The sequence below is a fragment of the Agelaius phoeniceus genome, chromosome 9 (assembly GCF_051311805.1).
Source record: "Agelaius phoeniceus isolate bAgePho1 chromosome 9, bAgePho1.hap1, whole genome shotgun sequence".
In the NCBI taxonomy this organism is placed as follows: domain Eukaryota; kingdom Metazoa; phylum Chordata; class Aves; order Passeriformes; family Icteridae; genus Agelaius; species Agelaius phoeniceus.
This window is the reverse complement of record NC_135273.1, coordinates 2990656-3017619: the sequence shown is the minus strand read 5'-3', so window position 1 is coordinate 3017619 and position 26964 is coordinate 2990656. Positions and strand designations below refer to the sequence as shown.

Genomic DNA, 26964 nt, shown 5'->3' with positions numbered 1-26964 from the left:
TGTTTTTACTCGATGACCAATTGTGGTCCAGCTGTGTCGAGGCTCTGAGAGTCACAGATTTTTATTATTCATTCTTGTCTAGCCTTCTGATGTCTCCTTTCTTCTATTCTTTTAGTATAGTTTTAATATATCATTTTCTTTTAACATAATATATATATCATAAAATAATAAATCAGCCTTCTGAAACATGGCAGCCAAGATTCTCATCTCTCCCCTCATCCTGGGGTCCCTCAAAGCCCACCACACTCTCTTACCTCAGGCTCCCCACAGTCACACTCCTCTCCATCCTCCACGTAGCCATTCCCACACTTCTGGCCACCAAAGGACTCCTTGACCTCAGGCAGGTTAAAGAGACACATCCCCACTCCTTTCTCCAGGCTGTTTTCCAGGTCCTTCCTGCTGCAGCTGCTGAAGACCATGGGGAATGGATAGCTGGAGAAAAACCACATGGAGACAAAGGGAAGGTTGTTATATCAGATGAAAACCTCTCTCTCCTGTCACACTGGTGACATTTCAGCACATCTGTGCCTCAACCAGAAGATTGTGTTCACTTTTTATCACACAAAATTGAGATACAGCAGTTCACTGTGAAATTGAGCTCAACCCATTAATAATAATAATAATGATAATTTCTGACTATGAGCAAGGGAATTTTCACTTTTTCACTTCAATTTGTAGCTGCTGTTAAGGATTGGAAGTGTTCACATTTGAAATTCCTTCTCCCTCTTTTGCTTATGGAGTTATAATGCAAATGATGATTATGAGCCTAGAGAAATGCTGGGTTTGCAAGTAGTATCCTGCATTTGCAGGACTGCAAAAGATCCTAATCCTTCTTGGAAAATTCAGCCTCAAATGGCAAATTCATTCATCTTGCTCTGTAGAATGGCAAACTTCCTGCTCTTTTCAGGAAAAAAAAAAGACTAAAGAAAAAACCCACTGTTACTTGATAAGAGCCTGCTTCTGCAATTCATCAAAGCTGAGCTTGGGAACTGCATGATTAAAGCAAAGACAGTTTTTATTTTAAATCAGCAGGGCTGTAAACAATTTTAAATATAATAATGATATTATTATATTTATATTATATTATGGTATATATTATATATAATTATATATAATTATATATTATATTATATTATATTAAATATTTTAATAATAATTTTAAATCAGCAGGCTGAAAATCTTCCTGTTTGGAATTCCCAGTGCTGAGTGCAGGTTGGACCCTGCTGTGCAGACATGTAGCAGCTCCCACTCCTTTTGCAGAACCCCCAGCCAGTGAGAACAGGACAGTCCAGTGCAGCACAAATGCCAGCAGGTAATTGCTGTTCTTCTCTGGCAGAACTCAATTCCATTTCTGCTGAGGAATTTGCAGTTTGCCTCATGGGTGAGGGACCAAGTGACACCAGGGCCTGGCTGATGGCACGGGGTCCTTGATGCCTTCGGGAGCTGCAGCAGAGGCCAGAGGGAGTTCAGAGGAATAAAGTGGAGATTTATTGAGGTGCCTCCAAAGGCCACACCCTGGCAGTGCCCAGATGGCTCCAAGATGGAAGCAAAAGATCTCACATTTTTATAAGTTTTAGTCCATTTGCATATAGGATTAACTGCCCAATTAACAGCTTCAAATAATGAGGTTTCATCCTCCTTGCTTGCTTGCCCACCCTCCTCTTTCCATGTTGTTTGTGCTTTGGGCCTGAAGTTTGAGGAGATTGTCCTGGGGTCTCCAGCTAGAACAGGATTGTTTTGTCTCCATCACCTTGTGCAAAGATCCCAGTAACAATTCATATAAAGCTAAAGCTGCACACCAAAACAGAACAGAAAAACTCCAACCCAAGGTGCCATCCTGCTGTGACTGCTCTGTGCTGTCATGGAACCAGAGCCAAGGAACAGTTTGGGCTGGAAAAGGACTTGGAGACCATTTGATGCCACCTCCAGGGGCACCTCCCACTACCCCAGGGTGCTCCAAGCCCCGTCAGCCTGGCCTTGGACACCTCCTGTGGCTGCTCCATCCACAGCTTCTCTGGGCAACCCCTGCCAGGGCCTCCCCACCTTGAAGGAAACAATTTCCCCAAATATCTCATGTCCACCTTGAGTTACACTGAACCTGTGTCACAAACATGGTGTAAAACAGCTTCTCCCCTCAGACTGATACCTTTGTACAGCAGAAACTCAACATTTCAGGAGCTCAGGAGCCAACCTGGCAACTCCACTTTACTCACTGAGTGCTTTGTATCACCCACGTGTCATTAGGATTGTTATCTCTGCAGACAAACAAGATAACAGAAATTCTGCACTGCTGAACTTCAGCCTTCCATTAATCTCCTGGTGTTTCTGATATCCTCAGATGAAAAGCTTGTTTTGGGAATGATGATGCCCCTAGGTCTTAGAAAGGGATAATTTCTATTAAAAAGAAAGAAATGTTTGGCAACTACAAATGCAATAGAGCTTCCTATGCTGACATAAGGAAGTTAATTAGGATCTTCTAGGAGGTTATGGATACATTACAGAACAGAATATATTTTTTGCCTAGTTAAAATTACCTCTTTTACAGTTTCTTTTGCAATAAAACAGCCAGCTCATTGGAAAAGAACATAAACATGAGTCTGAAGAAGAAAATAATTTTCCAATATCACTATAGGGCTTGTCAAGTTAAACTAAACAGTTTTGAGTTTCACTGACATATGACTTCAGAAAGCTAATAGGCATCTCCATGTAATAAGCTGATTGCTGGAAAATATCAATGTTTCAGCAAAATGACAGAGTCTAAGATAAATAAAGAAATTTCAGAATAGCAGGAGGTAGGAGCCAGGCTGCTAGCTGGGCCCCAAGGGAGGACAGGGAAGGTACTTGGAGTAATGGAACAGAAAATAAAGGCTCTTAGAAAACTACTGACCATTTTATATTGAGCACTTGGAGATGTTCTCAACAGGGCACCACAAACTTCTGCCCTACCCTGAGCGTGACCGGGAAGAAACCTCACAAAATTCTGTGTACGTACTGTGAACAAGCAGATGGGTGCACAAAAACCAAAGAAACCAAAGAAACCCAGATACACCTGACTGATAAACCCTGATGAGGGCTTGATCAGACAGGGCCCTCATATCAAAGTGTGAGTAAATGAACACTGCATCATCCAGGCAAGGTCCTGCTCTTCAGTGGCACAGCTTTGATATCCAAAGTGAGATAAGGGTGAGACAAGGAGACGCCTCTTGGGGAATGAAATCCACTCAGGAGCACAATTAATGCAGATTTCCATGTGACACCTCTCAGCCACACACAGGTCATGAGGACAGCTCCCCAGGCTAAACTGTCACTGTTCCAGGGCAGTTCCTTGGCACCCCTGGATTCCCAGGATCATTGGCATGGATGTGAGGTGTGTCTGTCCATCAGCAGGAGGGCAGAGTCCTCTCTCTGTGCCAGAGGTGGAATTGTGTCATTGCTGATGAATGGGCTTTATGTTTCCCCCCCCCAAAGGAAATTCAAGCTGTTTCCTATTTTGAACCCAGAGATCCATTCATCTCCTGGCTTTTCCTGCTCCTGACACTGATTTCCTCAGCTGACATCAGTGCAGCACATGGCACATGATGACATTTCCTGAAACGCTTCTTTACCAAGTAATCCCCGAACAAAGCAGTAAAAACCCAGAAATAAACCCAGCTGGTGGAAACAGAGAAACTTCAGGGTAACCACACCATGCAGAAGAAAGTTCCACATCAATTGGTGCCAATTGGTATTTCATTGGAAACTTGATTGATCTTTAATGTGATACTCTGATACCCAACCAGTCTTCTTTTCTTGACCAATAAAGTTCCATGTAACGGCCACAGCACTTGATTGTTGTGATTTTAGGCTGTATTTTGTCTGTCTTTGCAATTTCAGGGCTGTTTCATCAGAAGAATGAAATGCCTGGCAGATGGGATGGGAAGGGAAGTCACAGATATCAGATGTCAGCAGTGCTCAAACCAATGTCTGGGTGGATCTGGAGCTTGTGAAAAATGCTGCAGGGATGGGGATGTGAAAAGAATTCATCCTCTGAACAAATACAGGAGCTTCCTCCCACTGCCCTCTAAAGAGGCTTCTGATCTCACCTGGAAGGAGCTCCTTAGGATGGCAGAAGGAAATGGGGTCTCCAGTGAAGTCAGCCCTTGACCTGTCTCCAAGATTTCAGTGATACCTAAACACAGGGACCTTTGTGCTTCCTGTGGTAGCTCAGACACTTGCTCTGTTGGAAAACCAGCTCATAAATGCCATGGAGAACATTCCAGAGGTGAAAAATTCATCAGCAGTCTTTATGCTCCATTCATCTCCACTCAAGACATTTTCTGTTACAGATCCTTATTTCTTTTTACAGTTGGAAAGAGAAAGGACACCTCAGTCCAGCCTCACTCTTATTCCAAAATGCTGTGTCCCATGCATTTTTTACACTGTCTGAATCTGGAGATTTAATACACAATGGATCATTTTGTGAAACTGTTCTGGCTGTGGATACAACGCAACAGAACTCAAATTGTTCCCAGCACTACCATCAGTCTCCTCAGTGGCTTTGCAGCAAGGAAAATCACTTCAGTCTTTCTGCCCCTCTTGAATCCACAGCATTCCTTGGTGTCTCCTTGGTGCTTTAAAGATGTGTTTAATCCCCAGCAACAAATATCCCAGTTTCCAACAAAAATAGCTCTGCCTGCTCCTGCAAATAAGACCTTCACAGTTGTCAGAGGATCCCTGGTAATCGATTCCTTGGGAAACAGAGCCTGGGCTTGTCCCATTCATTTATATTTCAAGCACTGCAGCCCTCCAAATGCCAGGTTCCTTTAGGCAGTTCTGCATTGAGCCTGTATTAGATGGCTCCTTCCATTAACTAAGTGAAGTGGCATCAGCACTCTGTCAAGTCCCATTTAAGAAGAGAGGATTCTTTGTACCAGCACCTCGTTGCCCAGCACAGGCTTCTTTTCTTTTCCTTTTTTTTTTTTTTTTTATGAAATATAAAAGCTCATCTCCGTCATCTCCATTCCAGAGGAATTCCCCTTCCTCAGGGGCTGAATGACAGGAGAGTACAAGCACAGGAACTGAGCCACTGCCCCAGAAAATTACAGGCTGAGGAGATGAGACAGGCAGAGCACTGAGGAGAGAGGCAGTGGCTGCTGATCCGTGCAGGTCACAGCAGATCTGTGATCACTGCCCAGGCTGCTGGGATATTCCTACTGCTGTCCTTCCACTGCTCAGGCTGCTGGGACTTTCCCATTCCTGTCCTTCCACTGCTCAGGTTGCTGGGATGTTCCCATTCCTGTCCTTCCACTGCTCAGGCTGCTGGGATGTTCCCATTCCTGTCCTCCCCAGGCTGCTGGATGTTCCCATTGCTGTCTTTCCCCCTGCTCAGGCTGCTGGGATGTTCCCATTGCTGTCTTTCCCCACTGCTCAGGCTGGGATGTTCCCATTGCTGTCTTTCCCCACTGCTCAGGTTGCTGGGATGTTCCCATTGCTGTCTTTCCCCACTGCTCAGGCTGCTGGGATGTTCCCATTGCTGTCTTTCCCCTTGCTCAGGCTGCTGGGATGTTCCCATTGCTGTCTTTCCCCTTGCTCAGGCTGCTGGGATGTTCCCATTCCCACCCTCCCTACTGTCCAGGCTGGGATGTTCCCATTGCTGTTTTTCCCCCTGCTCAGGCTGGGATGTTCCCATTGCTGTCTTTCCCCCTGCCCAGGCTGCTGGGATGTTCCCATTCCTCCCTCCCCACTGCTCCATCTGGAATATGCCTGGAGGAGCACTGCCTTGGGCTGCAGGAGACCCAAACCCCTCCAGCTGCATTGCAGCAGCACCTCAGGAAAGGTGGAACTCCTTTGATTCCTCCAAATCCTGTCTGTCCACACCTCAGAACCTTGGGCCCACCTCCCCTGAGCTCCTGCACCATAAAACACCACAGATTTGTGTTTCCCAACCACTCAAGGGGTAACACAATAATTCTGGGAATTCTCTATTCATTGCACAGCAGGATAAACTACAGGCTCACCATATCCTAGAATCATTTTGATTATTATGATTATCACTAGCCAATCTCACTTTCTATTTCTTATTCAAGAGCTGCAGGATTTTTCTGAAGGAACTGCATTGTTCTGTCCCAAATGTTGGTGTACACACCCAGACAGACACTATATGTATATACACATCTATTTATAGGGTTCAACACATCTATTTATAGGGTTCATTTCTTCCAGTTCACATCACAACCTGATTATTCAGCATTATGGCAATGTTTATACAGAGCCTTTTACCAAAAGACCCTGAAGTGTTTTACAATTATTCACTCAATTAAAATGCACAAGAGCCCCAAAGAGCTCTGTTAAGTACCACCAGACCTCCCTCCCTGAGGTAATATGATAATTGGAGATTATATTAATTTTAAAAGGGACTTTTTTTTTTTTCTTTGAGCATGCTTATGGAAACAACTGTTGGCTAGCTAATTGCCAAAGGTGCAGAAAACTGGGACTGAACTTTGCCCAGAATTCCTGAGAACCCAAACCTGAGGGGCCATAGCTGGAAATAGCTCTGGCATCAGCTGTGCATTTAGGAGCATGAAGGTGCTTGAAGACAAGAGAGGTGCTGAGTCCGAAGTTTCCCTGGTCCAACACCTGAATTTCCAACATTTTCCATGACAACACCTTGTCTGAACTGACCACCACAGTGACTTTGTGTCTGTCTCGACCCAAGGACCCTTTGAGATTCAAAAATATGAATATTTACTCTCCTTAATCTCTGAAATTCCTGAATTTTGGAGGGGATGAGCAATGCAGACTCTTTTACTGGAGGATGGAGATGGGAGTTGGAGCTCACCCTTGCTCAGACTCTAGAAAATGCCTGACACAGAAATATGTGAATTTTCTGTTGCATATTCCAGTTTTACATAAGAACATAAAAATGAGGGGGTGGAAACTAAATTAAAGAACAGAGATAGGGTTGGTTTTGGGAATACAGGTGTAACTGATTTTTCCACAGAAAAATGGCAGCACTAGAGGGAGAAACCCAAGAATAAACCTCTAGAAGGCAGAAACTCAAGCAGCATAAATGTTTCTAGACCCAGGGAGGTGTTGATTTCAAGGAACTGTGACAATTTTCCAGCCCCCTTTTAAGTCCTGATCTAATTGACGTAATTCTTTTGCACTCAAAAGCATCCCCTTGGTTTTAACCTTCTAGATTTTATTACTGCTCTCCACCTTTTGAAAACAACTTTTTATGGGCTCCTAAGAGAGATGAGCCTACCAGAATAAAAGTGAATTTGCTATGAGATGACATTTTTTGACACTCCAGCTCTTCTGTACAGCAAGTATGTTAATGAATTAGTAAGCATAAAGAACTTCACAGAATTAGGTGTCAAGCAGGAGATAAAATCCAGTTTTCTTTGATATTGAAATAGGTGTTCAAATACTACAGATCCCTTCATGTATCAAGTTCTGTCACTACACGTTATTTCCTACACCTCACGTTTTAGTAGCAATTGTTTCAAATTAGACAAGTGCCAAAATGTGGAAGAGCTTTTTAATCTATTAATTAGACAAGTGCCATAATATGGGAGGGCTTTTTAATCCATTATTTAAACAATGTCTTAATTTCTAAGTACTTTTGAGGGAGAAAGGCACAAATGCAGTTTTTGACCCAACCAGCACAATAAAAGGGGAGTTAAAGGTATCTGCAGATTGTTTCACACCTAAAGCTTTTCCCAACAGCAAATTGGGAAAATTAGGAGGAGGGAGGAAGCTGGAGGAGCCTTTGGGCTCTTGGAAGCAGCACATGGCAGATGTACCCAAGATGTCAGTCCCAGAGCTGATGGGGCACATCTTTTTCAGGTGATTTGGATTTACCTAAAAAGGAAGAGTGGTTTTATCTACAGATAAAGCATTTAAACAGGAAGTTTGCTTCAAAAGGTAGAGGACGTCTGACAACCCACACTTATTTTTCTAGCCTATTTTTCACTCCCTTGCTCCTCTTTTAGAGTTTTAATCCCTGGAGCATCGATAAAGTAGAGCACAGAACTGGGCCATGTAGTTAGAGATGACATCAAAGCTCTTCTGTCTGAGTTTGTGGTCAGTGACTCCAAAACAAGCCCAGATTTCTCCTGCAGCTTTTGTCACCCTCACTCTGTGGTGGCTGCTCACCCTTCCAATAAATAACTGGGATATCTCACACTGGTGTTCATTTAATTGATGTCTGCTTGGAGCCTTGCTGTGCTACAGTGGAATTTCCAGGCTTATTGGAAGGAAAGCCTTTCCAAGGAAGCGTTTAAGCTTTGCACACAAATGCCTTGAGTTTGTTTTAATTTTCCCCTGGGGATAGTGCAGATTCCCAGAATGAATTCCAGCAATCTCCCTCCAGGTGCCCAGACTGCACTGACACAGCCCCAGCTGAGGCTTGGCCTCTCCCTTCACACAGAAGGTGCAATTTTAACTACCTGGAATATTCAAAAAGGCAGATTTACAACTCTGAATGGGGGGCTTCAGGGCAGAACAAATGCCTGGATGGTTCCCAAAAATCCATTCTGCAAGGCAACAACACTTAATGGCTTTATACAGTATAGATTGTTGTGGCAGTCACAAAACTGCCAAATAAAACATTATTAGCAGTTACTTTCCCTTTGACAAATAGATGGTCAGAGAAGTTTTTTCTTGGAGGAGAGGCCTGTTGTGACTTTCCTTTGTGTTCTGGGGGTGAAGCAACACTAAACCAATTTATCAGCCCTGACAGGATCCTGACTCTGTGCTGGAGTTATCTGCATTGCAAAAGCTCCATGGGAATTGAACTCAGACAACTGTTCTTCCTGTTGGAAACCAGACAGCCAAGGCAAGGGGCTGGAATCAGTTTGAATTTGCCTCTGGCTCATCTTTTGCTCTGTTTCCTTTTAGACCACTACCTCATTAATAAAAATTTGCTGGATTGCTGAGAGTTCAGGTTTCACAATCTACTGCTTAGAATTTGAGGCTGATCCAATGCTGACTGCAGGAAAAGTCAGCAAGCAAGGCAGAGCAGAGGGAGGGATGAAAAGGCCAGGTCAGGGCTGGTCCCAGGCTAAGGAACAGCAGGATGCAGACACCCTGTGCCTGCCAGCAGCTCCCAGCAGTCAGGGAAAATCTGGATAAGGAGCACAAGCAGAGTGCCCTGAGTTTAAATTTTGTCACACAAAACACAACATCCTCAGCATGTGACGAGCAAATAAAGACAAATGGTCCAAACCAGAGCTGAAGATCAGCTTCCTGCTGATTTCTGATTAGGGAAAAGGTGCTTTGGTTAGTTCCCAACATGATTTTACAATCTGCTTTTGTTCCAGGCTGTTACATTCTAATTTTCTCCCTTGAAAAACCTTGGAATTGATTTTTTTTTTTTTCAATGGGCCAGGAGCAGACAGGGATGAAAAAAACAAAAAAATCTGATTTTGGGAATCAGATTGATGGAAAGACCAGTCATAAAGATGGTGCTCAGAGATGGGTTTGGGTGAGAATGAGCCTGGACATCAGGTGAGCAGATCAAATGACACCAAGTTAAGGGAAATGGATCCAAAATAGGGCTAAACCCAATGAGGAGAAACCCAGGCCAGGGAGAAGGGAATTCATAGGAAATCCTGAGTTGGAAGGGACCCACAAGAACCTTCCTGGCACAGACAAACCCCAGGGATCAGCCCTCTGGATGGAGAAGCTGCTCCCTGGGAAGAGCAGGAGCAGAGAATGGAGTGCATGGAAATGCCCCTTGGTGAGATGGGGGTGCTGCAGAAAAGAATCTGAGCTTGCAAAAAGCTGGGAACAATAAATACCTGGGGGACAGGCTCATATTGATTTCACTTAGCATCTCTGCTACCCGGGCTCTTAATAAATCAGGACTCCAAGGCAGCAGGATCATTGCTCAATTTCTTGTTCTTTGGGAAGATCCAAAGGAAAGATAAGTGAGGAAAAACAGTGCCAGAAATTAGTCTGAATTTCCCCAGCATTCTCACCTTCTCTTCTTCTGCTATGAGAAAAAAGCTCTTTACCCCATAACACCTAAAACACCTCAGATGAGTGGAAATGGAATCCTTAAAGAAATCCTAAATATATAACATATATATATATAAAATCCTAAATATATATTCCTTGTTATATAAATATATAACAAGGAATCCTTTTTTCTACCTTCCCCTTTCTTTTTCACAGAGCTGGAACAAAGAAAAATTAGCATCCACATTGTATTTATTTAATTATTTCAAGCCATGAGGACAGGATGGATCCAGCCATGATCCAAGACTTAGGGATCCTTAATGAGCAAATTAAAATTTCACTCACAGGAGTGAAAGGCTTTTGATAAATCTAAAACAACCCCACATGGATCCTGATGAAATCCTGGCCTTACTGAAACCCATGAGAGTTTTCATCCCAGCTCTGGATTTCTCACCTGGTGGTGCTTGGCTGCCAGGGGTGGAGATGAACACAATTTCCATGCTGAAAGAGGCCACAGAAAGGCTCTCCAGGACACCAAAGTTATTTCACCTGTTCATTTTTAGTGCCTTTACTCTAAAATAGGTGGTTTCTGATCCTAACCCACCGCTGGGGCTGCATCATCCATTTCCAAAGGCTGAAATGGAGCCTCCCTGCATTGCTGCCACCAGGAGAACGTGCCCAGCCCTCCCTGGCAGGCTCTGACATCAGGAAAGATCAAGAATGGCTTTGCAGGAAGGAATTGTCAGGGTAAAATCTGCAACCTTTTGCAGGCACAAAGGGCTCTGTGATTCCCATGACAACTGTGGCCAGTGCAGCTGTGGGCACCAGTTCCTGACAGGGATTCAGCCTTGCAAGGCCACACCAGCTCCTTCGAGTGCTCCTGGGCACACAACACATGCTCAAAAAGGAGCTTTCATGTGACCTGAAGGATTTGCCCTTTAAGGCATATTCCCATTTTCGAGCCAGGAATTTGGAATTCATTAACACCAATTAAAACTGGACACTGGGTGCTTAATTCTCCACGTCCTGCTCTGCAGATTTATCCCTGCAGGTTGAAAAGTTTGGGGTTTGTTTTTCTTCTTTTTCTATTTTTTTTTTTTTTGGATGAAACAGCCAAGATAAAGGGAAATGTCCTGATATGATTTGTTCTTGTGGGTCATGGCAATAGCAGCACTGCAGGAGAAAAATGTCCCTCTCAGAGCTATATTTCCTATGGATATTACAGCAACAAGACAAAAGGCAGCTGAGCTCTCTCATCCCAGCATCCAGGCCAGGAAAAGTGGATACATCTCGTGGCAGAAACCCCTGCTTGTCCTTAAGTATCTGCTATAAATAATCACACCAGGAGTAAAATGTGCTTTCATTTGAGAAGTCACCTCTCTCCTTGTCAGCTTCACTTACAGCAAAGTCAGGCTGTCAATCTGGGAGTTCTCCTTCAGAGTACACCAGCAAAGCCAATTATTCTCCCTCCTAACAGCACATGTACTGAAATGGGAAAGACTAAACTAAATAAAAAGCAATTATCCTTTTTCTTTTTCTTGCCCCACAGTTCTGTGTGCTAATTGTTAACAGTGACCCACTCCTGCAAAGGGCTGGGGAAAATTAAATGGATTTCGACCAACGCTACTAATTCTTCAACACAGATCTTATTTAGCACAAAAATTAAATATATCTGCCAGGCATGGAAATTATTAACAAAAAAAAGAAGGCCAAATGCACTGCAGACATGGGGCTATTTGGAGTGAAGGGAAAGACTGACATAAATCTATTCTGTAATCTCGTGGCTGTTTCCTACTAAAGGAAGGACCAGAATGCAATGTGCTAAATTACTGGGGCAGAGGGATATGTTGCTTAAGGTTTTTTTTTTTTAAAAAAAAGCAGTTGCACTGCTGGCACAACAGACCTAGCTCTGTCACAAGTAATTTATTACATCAGTATATCAACCTTATTAAAAAAAGAAAAAGACAACAAAGAAGTCTGTCTTTGTGCCGAGCTCAGCTCAGACTGGTTTGGGAACATAAACAGCTTCAGAGTTTAATTAGAAACTGTTTACATCTGAAAGATAATTTCATTTTCCTCAAATTGTAACAGAGGTAATTCCAGACAATTCTGCTGACTCTAGAGTTTAATGGCTCTAAGCTGCCAGACAGAAAAATGCAAAGTGAGGTCTGAACAGCTGAAAACCGCCTGAGAGGGGTCAGGGAATTCTGTGCTAACTACTGATGGTTTGATTATCTAACATTTAACAGCTCTGCAGCTCCAAGATGCTGCAAGACGTCTACAAGAAAAAAAGAGAACCACTCACTAGACTGAAGTGTCCTTTCCCACACTCTGTTTCTGATTTCTTTCCCATTTCACCCTGACCTTTTGTCTTTTTTTTAAGCTTTATTCATTTATTTATTTGAGGTTTTTGTTTTTTTTTTAAATCTGGAGAAGTGCTAGAAAAAGTGTGTTTCCCTTCAAGTGGATGCTGTTTTCATGGCATACCTGGCTGTGTATTTTCACATCTGGAGACTCCAGTTCTGCCTTTGAATGACCAAAATGAGGGTGACCTTATGTTCTGCTTCCTTGAGATCATTTTTCAAAAAGGAGAAAAGTGATTGAAACCAATACTTAATACAACAAATGGCACAAGTGATTAGTACTTTCCCAACTTGTCCTTAAGAGGTTTCCACTATGTTTTATTTATTTAACTACATGTTTATAAAGTAGTTAAATAAATATTTTTTTCCCGTGGCAGCTCAAAAATGAAACAAAAGCAGATGACAAAATAAGAAGGCTCCTAAAAAACCCTTTAAGACCCAAACCCACTGAGCCCAGCAGCTCTCCAGGAGCCCTCCAAGATGCAAATATTCACTTGTGCAGTGTAAGATCAGCATTGCTGCCACTGGCCTGCTTTTGATGTGCAGCCCTGAACCTCATTAATGGTAATGAGGGATCCACAGGGGAGCACAGACCTCCCTCACCATCAAAGGACAGCACTTGGGAGCACTTTAATCACGGGGTGCTGCTCCCCCAGACACTGCCCTGGTGGGGAACACAGGAGCTGCTGGATCCCCTCAGCCTGAGCCATCCCTGCTGCTCCTCCAGCCCAGCTCCAGGGGGAGAGGCAGATCCCTGAGGAACCCTGGGATTCCTGCACACCCTCCTGCCTCCACAAACCTTGCTTTTCACTTGCCTGGCTCCCATCACCTGGATTTTCACATCTCTCCCAGAAATGCTGCTCCAGCTCACCAGAGGAGAAAGCAAACTGTAGCACAGGAGCAAACCAGGTTGAGGTTTGTGTGCAGAGGCCAATTTCTCTTCCCAAACCCGTAATTCCACCAGAAATATCAGATGCTTTTGGACAGAGACCCTGGACACAGATACAATTCACACTCCTGTGACCTAACACTTAATTAAGGAATATTCAGTAAAATCCAGGTTGTGACACCTCAGTGGCTCTGGGGGATGCCTCAGGTTTGGCTTTTCTCTTTTTCCCATTCTGTGCTGCTTTAGTGGGTGGTGTGAGCTTCACATGAGGGGATGCTGAGCTCTGTGCACAGAGCAGGGAGACAAAACAATTCCTGCTCCAGCTGGGCACCAAGGACAAATGATCCAAATCTCAGCCCCAGAGCACAAACCCCGTGGGCTGGAGAGAGAAAAACAAGCAGGGTGGGACTGCAGGGGCTAAAGCTGGAATGGGACAATGAACTGCAAGATGCAAATGGAGCAGAACTGATCCCAGGGACAGAGCCCGTGCCCGGCCGTGCATTTTGGGGCCATTTTGGTTCATCTTGGGTGCAGCCCTGGCTGGGCTCTGGTGCTGCCCAAGGTGGATCCATGCAGGAGATGCTTTGAATAAATCCCTGCTTTATTCTGGAGCTCTGCCCAGCCTCTGTCAGCCTTCCCAAGGCATTAGGGAACATTCCAGATGCATCCTTGGAGCCCAGGAGTTTGGGAAGAGGGAGTTTTGCTGCTGGACTCCTGCAATTACAGCTGCACCTGAATGCCAAAGCTTCTGCCAGCCCTGCCCTTGCACTGAGCACAAACTCCAGAGAAATCTTCAAGCCTGAGCCCTTACACCAGGAAAATCAGCAAGACCTTCCAGAGTATGGAACAAGCAGGAAGAGAAAACAAATAAAAGCTATTTTAGTTGTCCCTGATAATCTATTTGCTACCACAGAAGCTGTCAATAGAGGGGAGCCAATAAAACCAGCTTGTCCTTGCCAGCAGAAATGGGTGTTTACTTAGAGAAAAAGCACAAACTGGAGTGTGATACCCCCCTTCAGTGAAGCTAACACATGAAAGCAAAGCATCAAGTGAACTCCTCCTCACCTGCAGCAGAGCTGCCTTTCAAGGATAACTTCTCCCAGATCCCACAGCACAGGAATTGGCCTCTGGATAGCAAATGTTTCCTAAGCTCATCCAGGGATGCCTGGACCACTTCTACAGCAGATCCATGGCCCAGCTCCTCCCCAGGGAGGCAAACAGGAACGTTCACATTTGCTGCATCTCCTGTGCAACTCTTGGTGTCCCTTGGAGCTCCCCACAGACATCTGGTACTGCTGCTCAGGAAAAAGCCACTCTGTTTCCACTTAAATATTTTATCTCACCTTAATTACTGCTGATGTACTCAGTGTTCAGTGCAGAATATCTAATTGCTCCTGGAGGGAATTAAAACCCAGTAAGTACTCAGGCTCTTTTTCAGTGGTACCTGGAAGAAGCCCACCTGATGGTCCTTCCCATGGTTAATTTTCCCCCATTTCTCCTCAGCAGTACTTAATTGGAGTAATTAGTTTAATTTGGGATTGTCACTCAGCTGAGTCTTAACAGATCCCCTTTGCTCTCACTCTCATTCACAAATAGGCAGCTTCCCATTGTCTCCCTGCTTTAATTCTAACATAAAGGTTTGAATTTTACTTAAAACTTTACTGATAACAGCAGAGGTTTTTTTGGGACTGGTTAGAAAAATGTCTTCTCCAAATTACAACAATAAATTAACCCATATTTTTCTATGTATGATTTCTACTCTGTGCTCTTTCTGGGTTCCTAATTGGTCTCCTCCCCCAGACCCTGCCTCCAAAAACTCAATAATTAAAGTGAAATTGTGTACTGAAAGGCAATTACTCAAAATTAGCTGTTCTTTTTTTCATGTGAGGCACCATTCCATAAAAATCCTCTGAAATAATAAAATAGTAATCTATAGCTGAGAGGTTAAATTGCTCTCATTTCTCCTTTTTTTTTTTTTCCTATTTATGGTCATCACTACACAAAACAGGAATTTCCACCAGCAGTGTCCCAGCCCAGGCCCCACTTCCCTGTAACACTTACAGTCATATTTATCTGAGTAAATTCAATTTAAAATCTGAGAGAGAAACAGAGTGATTTTAAATCCTAGCTGTGAAAATTGGAAATGGGAACACAAGATTGAAGATAAGAACAGGGGGGGAAAAAAAGGCAGGCAGAGGGGTTCAGCTCATTCTTGACTTTTGAAAAGGAGCATCACACAGAAGGAACAGGACAAAGGGAGTTGTTGTGAGGGAAGGATCCTAAAGAAGCTGCTTCCTCCTTCCTGGCCCAGACCTTCCTGTGTGTCATCAAGGGATGGAAATCAGAATATGTCTTGGAACTCTTGGAAAAGAGAAAAGCCAGGTCTGATAGGGGCCTAAATTGAAATAAGTTTCCCAAGAGATGTTCTTTCATTCAGTTTGTTAAGCAGATATCAATAGCCATGCTCTCTCACACATCACATTTTCCACTTCTTGAACATCTACACTCATTACCTGTCCTGAAACAATAGCCCACCCAGAATTTATATTTTCCTGAGTATTTTAAGTTATTTTGCACTTATTTAATCTTTTCTCCATCGTGGGCTTTGAGGAGAGCCTTCAAGATCAATGTGAGGTGTTCCATCTCATAACAAATGTACAGAGACAGCAATGGGGGGTAGGGCAGTGGGACAGACCTGAGAAAATCTCCACCATTCCCATACCCAGGTGCAAAGGGGATTGGAGGGGAACACTCCAAAGCAGCCCTTTCCCCATTTTCCACCAGCCTGTGCCTGTGGGGAGGCAAAGAGAGATGGAACAAATGGCTCTGTCCTTGGAACCATTTCCATCAGCCCTGGCTGGGATGATCCAGCAACGAGAAATGAACCTGAGAAGAGAAAATGCTCCCACCAGGGGCCAGTGAAAATGGATTTTATTGCAGGAATTGGGCATCTCAAAGGGAAAAGGGTATTTGGTTATTGCAGGAATTTGGCATCCCAAAAGGAAAAGGGTATTTGGTTATTGCAGGAATTGGGCATCCCAATTCCTGGGAAAAACCAACTGTAGGATTGAGCATCTGAATGGGTGAAACTGCCCCTCCTGGGAGGATTCCTGCTCCCATTAACCTCACCAGGAGGAGGAAATGGAAAGGCATCAAGGAGCACTCCCTGAGAGGGAGGGAAGAACAAATTTCCCTGCAGACAAGTTCCCTGTATGGGTCACCAGCGTGGAGCTGAAAGAGCACAGCAGTCAAGGACACAGGAAAGTGGGAGAGGGGAAGTTCAACCCTTGAGTTCACAGGAAGGGAGAACACCAACTATCAAAATTTTACTTCCCTTAAGGCTGGCAAAACAATCTCAGACATATCTGAAGTCAATATTTCAACTCCTTAGTGGGAGCTCACCCAGCTTCAAATGGAAGGCCCTGTGCTCAATTTTGATGAAGTAAAAATTTGTGTAAAAACTGCATTTCCAAAATTATTAAAGAAACAAGCTCTGCTAATTGGCAGCATTCTGCTCTGCAGTGCTAAATTCTGCTCACATTTGCAAGGGTATAAATGCAGCCCAATGCCTCGGGCTGCACCAGAATTCTTGGGTATTTATCTGCCTGGCAGGAGGAATATTTTTACTCCTAAGAGGAAACACTTTAGGGAGATATTTGGGAAAAAAAGTGGAATACTGAAGTGGCCTCACTGGCTCAGGCCAGTCCCTTAGTTTCCAGATAATAACATCCCAGTAAAAAGATTCACAAATATCTCTAATTTTCCTTCTTTGTCACTTGCAACTGTTCATGTACAAGACAATTTAAAAAAACAAGAGGAATATCATTACAACAGATGTATAAAAAAGAGGACAAGATATGTTAAATATTCCTTACTGATATGACTAGTATCAATATTAAATATATTTCAATATTAACATCTGTTTTACCAAACACTCATTTTAGTACTAAATATTCCTTATTGATAGTATTCTTATAGGAACCACCCCTGTTTCTACAGAAGGATTTATGTGATTTTCATAGCAGATATTTGAATCTCTCAAAGTTCTGTATTAACACAAATTTGTGGGGTTTTGTGCTTGACTCCATGTTAGAAAAAATACATTTTGCTAAAGTAGTTGGTCTTTAGACATTTGTATCTCACACACAACTGATGCTCATCTTGCTGGTATCTTTTAAGAATAAAACCTATAGGAAGCTGATTAAAGCATAGATCCAACAGAGTTTAAATTCCACCCTGATCCCTGGAGGTTTTTTCCCACCAAGACATAATTTCCAAGACCTCTTCAAAGACTGAAACAGAAGAACAGAAAGAAATTACAGTAATTGATGAAAACTCTTTTAAGTCAACAGCCTTAAAACATTCCCTTTTGTGCATGACCACACCAATGACTCCAGAGTGAAATTCAGAGGCCTTTCTGGCATAACTTGGATATTTCCTATTTTTGTAGGCATCAGATAAGGACTTCCCAGTGCTTTTTACACTAACTTCAGCTAGATTTTTCTTTATTCCATTCATTAAATCTACCTTAAACCAATTAGCAAAGCACAGAGGCAATGCAGTGAGTACACTGAGAGCAGACTGTCCCTCTAAATGGACATGGGATTCTCTTAGTTTTGATTTTTTGGCTATTTCCAGAGTGCATTTGAGATAAGGAACATTCATTTGGCCTTTCCTTAACAGAAAAACACTTCCAGAGAGGAAAACTTTTCAGTGTTCCTTCAATAATGGTGCTCAGGGGAATATTGCTATTGGTGAGACACGTTGGGTAATTAAATATTGGAAGTGTTAATTTGAAATGGGTGAGAGGCAGCTTGACTCAAGGCATGGAGTGTGCTCCAGGAATATTTGTCACAGATTGACAGCACGGGGTGGAGATAAAGCCTGAGGCTATAAACCCAAAGCTGAAGTTTCCATTTCTGCATCAATAATCAGTGCAAACAATCAGCCACAGCTCCTCCTCAGGCACAAGCTGAATGCAGAGTTTGGTGAAAATCCAAAGAGGGGGATGTGAGAATCCCCCAAACCTTCAACCTGGAAGGTTCTGCAGGAACCCCAATGGGGGAGCTGAGCTGCTTGGGATGAGGAATGGGATCTGCAGCTCCTCGTGTCCAGAGCAACCCTGGGTGGGCACACCCCTGCTCTGACCTCGCCCTGAGCCAGCCCAAGCCCAGTGCCAGTCTGGACTGGCACATGCAGCACCCAGGACAGGGTCAGACACCCCCAAGGACTCCAGGGTGAAGGAAGAATGAACAAGGGGCTATTTAATGGCCCTCTCACCAGATGAGTTCAGAAAGTTCCCAGAAATCTCTGTCCTGAGAGCATCCCTGTGTTTATTGCCATGTGGAGCAGCTGGTGCAGAACCAGCAACTCAGCAGAGCTGGCAGGAGCTGGAATGTTTCATTGGGGAGATCAGAGCCCAGCCCTGCCCAGTGCCCAGCTCAGAGCCCAGTGCCCAGCTCAGCTCAGAGCCCAGCTCAGTGCTCAGCTCAGCTCAGTGCCCAGCCCTGCCCAGTGCCCAGCTCAGCTCAGACCCCAGCCCTGCCCAGTGCCCAGCCCTGCCCAGTGCCCAGCTCAGCTCAGACCCCAGCCCTGCCCAGTGCCCAGCCCTGCCCAGTGCCCAGCTCAGCTCAGAGCCCAGCTCAGTGCTCAGCTCAGCTCAGTGCCCAGCCCTGCCCAGTGCCCAGCTCAGCTCAGCTCAGCCCAGTGCCCAGCCCTGCCCAATGCCCAGTTCAGAGCCCAGTGCCCAGCTCAGCTCACAGCCCAGCCCTGCCCAGTGCCCAGCTCAGTGCCCAGCCCTGCCCAGTGCCCAGCTCAGCTCAGCTCAGCCCAGTGCCCAGCCCTGCCCAATGCCCAGTTCAGAGCCCAGTGCCCAGCTCAGCTCAGAGCCCAGCCCTGCCCAGTGCTCAGCTCAGAGCCCAGCCCTGCCCAGTGCCCAGCTCAGCTCAGAGCCCAGCCTGCCCAGTGCCCAGCTCAGCTCAGAGCCCTGTCCCATGTCATTCTGTGTGTGACAGAGCCCTGACCAGTGCAGGATGCATTCCAGGGGGATGATTACCACCCATTGTCTCACAAGAGCTGAGTTATTTTTCTTTCCCAGACTCATTCTCCCCCACTCTCACAACTCTCTTTTGTTTGTGTCTCAGCTTGCTGTGCTTGGCCTCTGGCCACAGCCCTGATTTCTGCCCTGGTGGAGGGTGTCAGCTTTGCCTTTGAAGGAGTTCCAAGGCTGCTGTTGGGCTGACCAGCAGGGAACAGCCCTGCCCAACCCTCCCTGGCCTCTCCCACATTGATTCCCTTCTTTCCCAGAAACCTGCAGTCTTGGAAAAGGCACAGGGAGGATTGATCACAGTTCCCAGAGGAGGTTTTTAAGCAACAGATGAACTTTAGGCACACAGAGTGAACACTGGAGCTGGAAGGGACATCAGAGAACATCCAGAGCATCCTCTTGTCCTAAGGCACATCCAGCTGTACCTGCACTGCTGGCAGATATTTGCCTCACTGCTTCTTACTGGATTCCAGTCACAGGCAGTTTAACTGGCAAATCTTACTTCAATTTAATCCTTTCAGTCCTAGTCTGAACACGGACATGGAGAACTCATTCCTCATATCCTTCAGTTTCAACAGGAACTTAAAATACATCCCTGCAAGCAGTGACAGCTCACTCTGCCCAGGGTGCCTGAAATTCCAGTGTCTACAGAACACTCTTGTGCTTGGCACAGTGCCTCTGCCAGCAGCAGAGCCCCTCTTCAGTTCTGACAGGGAATCAGGGAATTTCCTGAACTCACCAGGATCCCTGAGTGCAGCTGCTGGCCCTGCACCCACAGAAGTGACCACAGCTTCACTGCTTTTATTTCCCACATTTCTAATCTCTTTTCTTGGAAGATCTCCCTCTGGACACAGAACAGCCTTAATGCCACCGACCTGGCAGATTTCATTTTCTCACAAGCTGAAAGTGCTCCCCACTTGCAACAAAAAAGTTTGTGCAGAGTTAAAAACCTGCTCTGCACGAGACAAAGAGTTTGCAGAGAGCCTGAGAGGGCATTTCCTGCATTACTGAATTTCCTACCCACTCATCTCAGTCTTGGCTCATTTCCTACTGTGACTGATGCTCAGCTGGCAAGATGAGAGGAGGTGAAATGTTGATTTAACACTTGCAACACAGCTTGTTTGGTTCTGGATCGTTTTTTGGTTTTTTTTAATTACCCAGTTTCTTACAGCATTTTTGTCTCTCACACTGTTAACCTGGAAATAGCAAGGTGCAATAGTACACCTGCTCTGATAACATTTAATTTTTTCAGCTTGAGGAGGATAACTGCAACAAGATTTAACAGGTGTTGAAAAATCTTTTGTAACTTTTTTTGTCCCTTCCAATGTTCCTGAGGCACAAAATGAAGCCACAGCTGTCCCAGTGCAGCTTGCCAGTCTGAGGCTGGCACTTACCCAGTGGAGGGGTTCATGATGCAGCCCCCTTTCTCAGTGGAAGCTCTGCAGCTGCAGCCCCTCTCCAGGGTGTCGTGATTCATCCCAAAGTTGTGCCCCAGCTCGTGAGCCAGCGTCACTGCTGCACCCAGAGGGTTTTCTGAGTGATCCTTCAAAACAAAACCCACAGCAGAACCAGTCAGTGCAGCACACAAACCCAACCCAAGGCACACATTCCCCCTCCAAGGTCCCACTGCCTGTCCTTTGACATGTTTTATAAGTTTAGCAGCTGAGGTTACTCTGTTGTTAAATAAACCCACTTTTAAATTCATCCTTGTCTAGGGCAGAGTGGGAATTTCAGGACAGCCTTTCTGGCCATCCATCAGCCATTTGAAACCATTGAGCAGCTGTGAACATCTCTTTATTTGGGCTTAAAATTCTGCTGTTCCAGAAATCCCCCAAACCCCCAGGTGCCAGCAGTGGCAGAGAGAGCTCAAACCAGACATGGAGTGTTGGAAAGGGCAATAATTTATGGGTGAGGATGAGTGTGGTGAGGGACAAGTGAGAAGTCCTTCATGTCAGGAGGCAAATTGAAAATGCAGCAAGAGATTTTACTCAGTCTATTTAATTTGCTTCAGACTGTTTCTTTAATATCAGAATGCCCAAGATTTCACAATCCTTTTAAAAAAACCAAGGACCGTTAAAAATCTCCTTTTTAAAATGAAAGGCCAAAGCAAGCCAAAATCTTCCATGGCCTCTTATTAACCTATAAATACTCTAAATGTTGAAAGTGTCAGTTTGAAATTTTAACTCTAATCCATGTTTAAATGCTGATTGTTGGGACAATCATTTCTGAGAAATTCACTGCATGATTTGATTACAGGCTGCTGATCAGAATGATGCTTTGGCTTAACCACAAGGAAGAGACCTTTCCACACTGATCATTTTCCTTGAGGGAAAAAAAATCCACTACACTTGTAAGAAAGCTTTCCCTGAAGGCATAAACATGTAATATAAATGCATGATCCACTATTTATCAGTCAGTAAATGGAATTACTGTGTACAGCTGCCTGCTCTAGAAGCTGGCATGAATATATTCACTTTAAATAACTCCTTCAGCATCATCTGAGCCAAACTCCAGACTAAAAAGAAGTGAAGGTAAAACTGTCTAAAACATTATCTGTGTACTAATGGAGGCCTTAATACATGACTTGGGGTAGATTTAAGAGTTTCTTCTTTCATCTGTCTGAGCTAACGTTTTTAGTAAATCATTTCTCAAGCAGCAAACAAAATTAAGAAGAGAATACAGTCATTCTGAAAAAGCCAAAATGCTCCTTCTGTAATTGGAATCAACTCAAAAGAATTTTATCTGTTTGTAAAATGTCTCTTTAAAAAAAAACCAAAACAACAAAAACTGAATTTAAAAATCTTGATATAAAAATCTTGTGACAGGCAGTTTGTCCTGCACAACACTTAAATAATGAGATATCTTATCTAGATACTGCTCTGATACAGATGGGTCTATCTTTGTGCACACAGTAATTGATGGAATACTTAGAGAACTCAGTGTAACTGAACCTGATGTCACAAAAAGAGCACAACCTCTCACTCAAATGGAAAAAAAATGCAGGGCTGAAGATTAAGAAAACAGCAAAATAATTCCATATAATTTACCACTGACTCAGTGGATGATGCCTTGAAACTCAGGCTATCTGGTCAAGGCAGAGAGTCCTCACTGAGCTACAGACACCCAGCAAATTGAGCTCAGACTTTCTTTGTATTTCCAGTATCTCCCTCCTCCACTTACTGAGCAGTGATTATATTTCCCTGAATACTCTGAAGCTGTCAACTAAAACTAAAACCAAGGATTCACACAGTCCACTCCAGAAGTGGAGCAACAAATGATGTGAAATGTAATTTGGGACTTGAAAAGGCAAACAATTATTGCAGCCCATGCGGTTCTCATTACTTGCTCAGATCCACTTGGAATGCAATTTTATCAGCTTCTAGAGAGGGTTTGCAGAAGGAGGAATGTGATGCCTCAGCACAAGAGGTTATTTGAAGACAGCATAAGTGAAGATTATCAAAACAAACAGTGACATGTTCCATTTGATACTGAGACCGTTTAAGAATCACAAGGACTAAAGAAATGAATAGCAATGTGACTTTGATTTATTCCACCAGGGTCCTTCAAAGTTAACTTGAGCAGTAAAAGTCATTACCAAACACATTTCACAATCACTGAATAAGCAACCATCTACTGTTAAGGCATTATAAGCTGTTGCACAAAACATGCAGCTGCTTTCAGCTGAATTCTGCCTCATTCCACTGGGATTTCAATCAAACCCTAATCATTAAATGCTGTCACCTACAGCTCCACCAGGCAAATGCCCTGCTCTTGGTATTTTCAGTGTGCTCACTCTGTCCATGGAGTCACAGAATGGTTTGAATTGGAAGGGACCTCAAAAATCATCCAGTCCCAGCTCACTTTCCACAGTGCCAGGCTGCTCCAAGCCCTGTCCAGCACTGCCAGGGATGCAGGGGCAGCCACAGCTGCTCTGGGCACCCTGTGCCAGGGCCTCACACCCTCACAGGGGACAATTTCCTCCTAATATCCCATCTAAATCTCTCCTCTGTAAGTTTAAACCCTTCTCCCTCGCCCCATCACTGTCTGCCTAGATAAAAAGTCACTTTTCTCTCAGAAATATTTTACTTTTAAATCCATGAATTCAGTGGGCAACCTTTGGAAACAGAAGAATGAAGACTGAATCACGTCAAACACTTGCTTTAATGTCAACTTCTCTTTGGTTTTTCTGTGACACTACAGAAACTTCACAGGGAAATGAAATGATAAAGGTCTTGTTAAAGCTGCTCACACTCACATGGCTGCTCTCCCTGCTTTGAGTTCCTCTGAAAATTAATGGCAGACAGGGTGTCACCCACTGAGAGAGCTCAGCCCTATAGAAAAGAGACAGGCAGGCTCCCAGGGAGGCATGACAGAGGAATTTAGATCATAAAGTAGAGCTGACTAACTGCAGAAAGAAGCAGGAAAATCACATCAGACAAGAGTCACTCCAGATTTGGTATTCAAATGTCATTTCTGACGCAGTCTCTCATTGTCTTTTCTTCCAGAACAGGTTTTAGAGTGTGGGAGCTTTTGGTGTTGAGTGCTGGGGGTGGGATGGGTGAGAAATTGGCTGAATTAAGAGGTTGGCCAAATGTTCATTTGTGCAGTGTCGAGACACCTGAGCCCTGACCTTCCCAGGCTGAGAGTGATTCATTCTTTCAGAGAGCACAGAATCTTTTAGGGTGGAAAAGGCCTTTAACGTCACCGAGTCCAACCATGCCCAGCACTGCCCCGTGTCCCCAAGTGCCACCTCCACAGGGCTTTTAAATCCCTCCAGGAGTGGGGACTCCACTCCTTCCCTGGGCAGCTGTGCCAGGGTACAGGTACCAATATATATAAATGTGTTTTGTTTGTGCCTGAATCTGCCTTTGCTAACTCAGGGGATGGTTGGGCAGCTGCACTTTTGGGTTGTGGGGTGAGTGTTTGCTTCATTTGGATTTGGCTCCTTTTTGAGGATTTGTTTAAAGAGCTGGAGAACATTTCTGGTTATCCTGTGCAAGTTTCAAATTAATTTGCACCTCAAAAGCCTAAATTCACTGAGTCTCTGGGAAACATCCTGCTCCCCTTTATCACAGAAGCTTCAGCCTGACCCAGGACTCTTCCACAGAGCCTGGGTTTCTCCTGGACAGATAAATCAGTCCCCTCTCTAGGAGAATGCTCTAAGGAAATTGCTGATTCTTGTTTTCTTGTTACTGGAATGAACTATTAGTAATTATTTCTCTTTAAACTGACAGCTTCCAGAGCAAAGAGAACTGACTTGGCTGTAAATTACACTGTGGAGTGTTTTAAATCTTAAGCTAAAAATTAAAAGGACAAAAAGTCATCATTAAAGGCATCTCTGACTGCAGATAAAGCCAAAGCAGTGACTGCAGGGCTGAGTCAAAGGGGTAAAATGGGGCTCTCTGCCTCATCTGTGCCTTTACCAAGACTTGGGGGTGCACTGGGACACTCCTACAGCTCTTTCTTCCTTTTTTTTCTCCTTTTCCTTTTGTACCTCTCTCCCAGGTACCCAGTGAATAATTGTTACAGTCAGCAATTACAGACTCAGCTTCTCAAGCTATCAAGAGCCTGAAACCTTTGTCTTTTCTACAACTTTGACACAACTTTTCCCAAATTATGTGATTTGATTGTTCTAGTTTAAAGCTTCTTCCCTCCGTCTTAGCACAAAGCACAGCAAAACTGAAATTCAAAAAAAGAAAAAATCAGAAAGAAAGTACATCAGGACTCCTTCCAGAGATTCGATAAGATGTTTGCTTGTGTGTTCACCATGTCTTGCATCTAACAACAATAATGCCCTGGGAGAGACTCAGCTGGAATAAATGCTGCCATTGTTTGTTCCCTCTGTCTGGCAATGCAATAAAACCACTGCTGCAAAGATGGAAAATAAGGCCTAACACAGGAAACTCTATAAATACAGAATAAAATCAATATAATAAAAGATTCAGGATAGACTACTGCTGCCTGTAACACAAGTATACCCAAGTGTATAACAAATACATCTTCTGGTTCTCTTCTTCACAGCACCTCAGCACCTGGTTCAATTACAATTAGAAGAATAAACTCCTTGCAAAGAGGCCCTGCTATATTTTAATGCAATATTTTGGTTGTTTTCACTATGGAAACTGTCATTTACAAGCAGTCTGAACAACAGAGAGATGGAAAATGGGACAAATGGGGCTGGTTCAGGAGGCAGGAGTGCAGGGGCTGGTGTGGTGTCACCCCAGCTGGGCCAGTGAGAGTGGCTGAGAGCTTCCCCCACTTACCATGACGACCCCTCCAGACTGCTCTGCTGTGCACATGCTCATGATGGGAGCCATGCCAATGGTTGTCCCCTGGAAGTACACCCCGCTGCAGGAGGGGGAGAGGAGACACAGAGCCACCAGTCAGTGCCAGGACACCTCCCTGTCCTCTCCAGCTCTGGGTTTCTGCCAGGCTCCAGCACAGACCCTGTTTCTGCCCCTCGCATTGGCAGCTCTAAAGCAATGGGAAGCCCAGGTGGGCTGTGCTGCCTCAGCTGAACTGAACCACAGCACCCCAGCTCTGGGAATATCCAATGGATCACCCCCACTGAGCCACCCCCAATGGACCACCCTCACTGGATCACCCCCAATGGATCACCTCAAATGGATCACCTCAAATGGATCATCCCCAATGGATCACCCCCACTGAGTCACCCCCAATGGATCACCCTCACTGGATCACCTCCAATGGATCACCCCCAATGCATCACCCCCATTGAGTCACCCCAAATGGATCATCCCCACTGGATCACCCTCAATGGATCACCCCCAATGGATCACCTCAAATGGAACATCCCCAATGGATCACCCCCACTGAGTCACCCCCAATGGATCATCCCCAACAGATCACCCTCACTGGATCACCTCAAATGGATTATCCCCAATGGATCACTCTCATTGGACCACCCCCAATGGACCACCCTCACTGGATCATCCCCATTGGATGATTCCCCAAATGGATCACCCCCACTGATCACTCCCATTGGATCCCCCCCATTGGATCCCTCCCCATTGGATCACCCCCAATGGATCATCCCCAATAGATCATCACCACTTGATCACCCCCATTGGTCACCCCAAATGGATCAATCACTCTCATTGGGTCACCCCAAATGGATCACCCTCATTGGGTCATTCCCAATGGATCATCCCCACTGGATCCCCCCAATAGATCATCATCACTAGGTCACCCCCACTGGATCACCTCAATGGATCACCCCCACTGGATCACCCTCATTGAATCATCCTCCTCAGTTTTCACTGCTGCCACAGGACCCTTCTCCCCCTCCCTTTTCTCTAAGGTTGGGAACAGGAGCACAAGCACAGAGATGGAGCCTCTGACTCAAAGCAGGGTTATTGTAATGCAGGGGGAAGTTTATGTGCTGCTTGTGATGATGCACAGCCTTGAGTGTAATAATTTCAAACAAAGTGTTATTATACATATAGAGAAATCAAATATCTCAGGGGGGACAGTTTGGAAAGGCTCAATTTATTCTTATTCAGGTAATGTAAGAAGTAAATAACTCCTTTTAATTACTGAGACATCAGTTGTGTTTATCTGCTCAGTATAAAGAATAGTCAATTGATCAAAATAATATCTATTCAACAAAGAGGTGTTCCTCTTCCCTTTTTTTTTAAAGAATGCTTTTACTTTTACAGAACCATAGACTGGTTTGGTTGACAGGGACCTTTACTCAATTCCTT

The 26964-nt window shown here is 44.5% G+C and overlaps 1 protein-coding gene across 2 annotated transcripts in view; it reads right to left on the bottom strand.

The window, feature by feature from the left end:
* ADAM12 (ADAM metallopeptidase domain 12) overlaps positions 1 to 26964 on the bottom strand; it is a 185053-nt gene that overhangs the window by 31672 nt on the left and 126417 nt on the right. For both annotated transcript variants that reach the window (XM_077182778.1, XM_077182779.1), the window contains 3 exons: positions 25504 to 25588; positions 20635 to 20783; positions 255 to 432 (listed from right to left, as the gene is read on the bottom strand). In XM_077182778.1, the coding sequence (XP_077038893.1) occupies positions 255 to 432; positions 20635 to 20783; positions 25504 to 25588 (412 nt within the window). The remainder of the gene's footprint in view (positions 1 to 254; positions 433 to 20634; positions 20784 to 25503; positions 25589 to 26964) is intronic.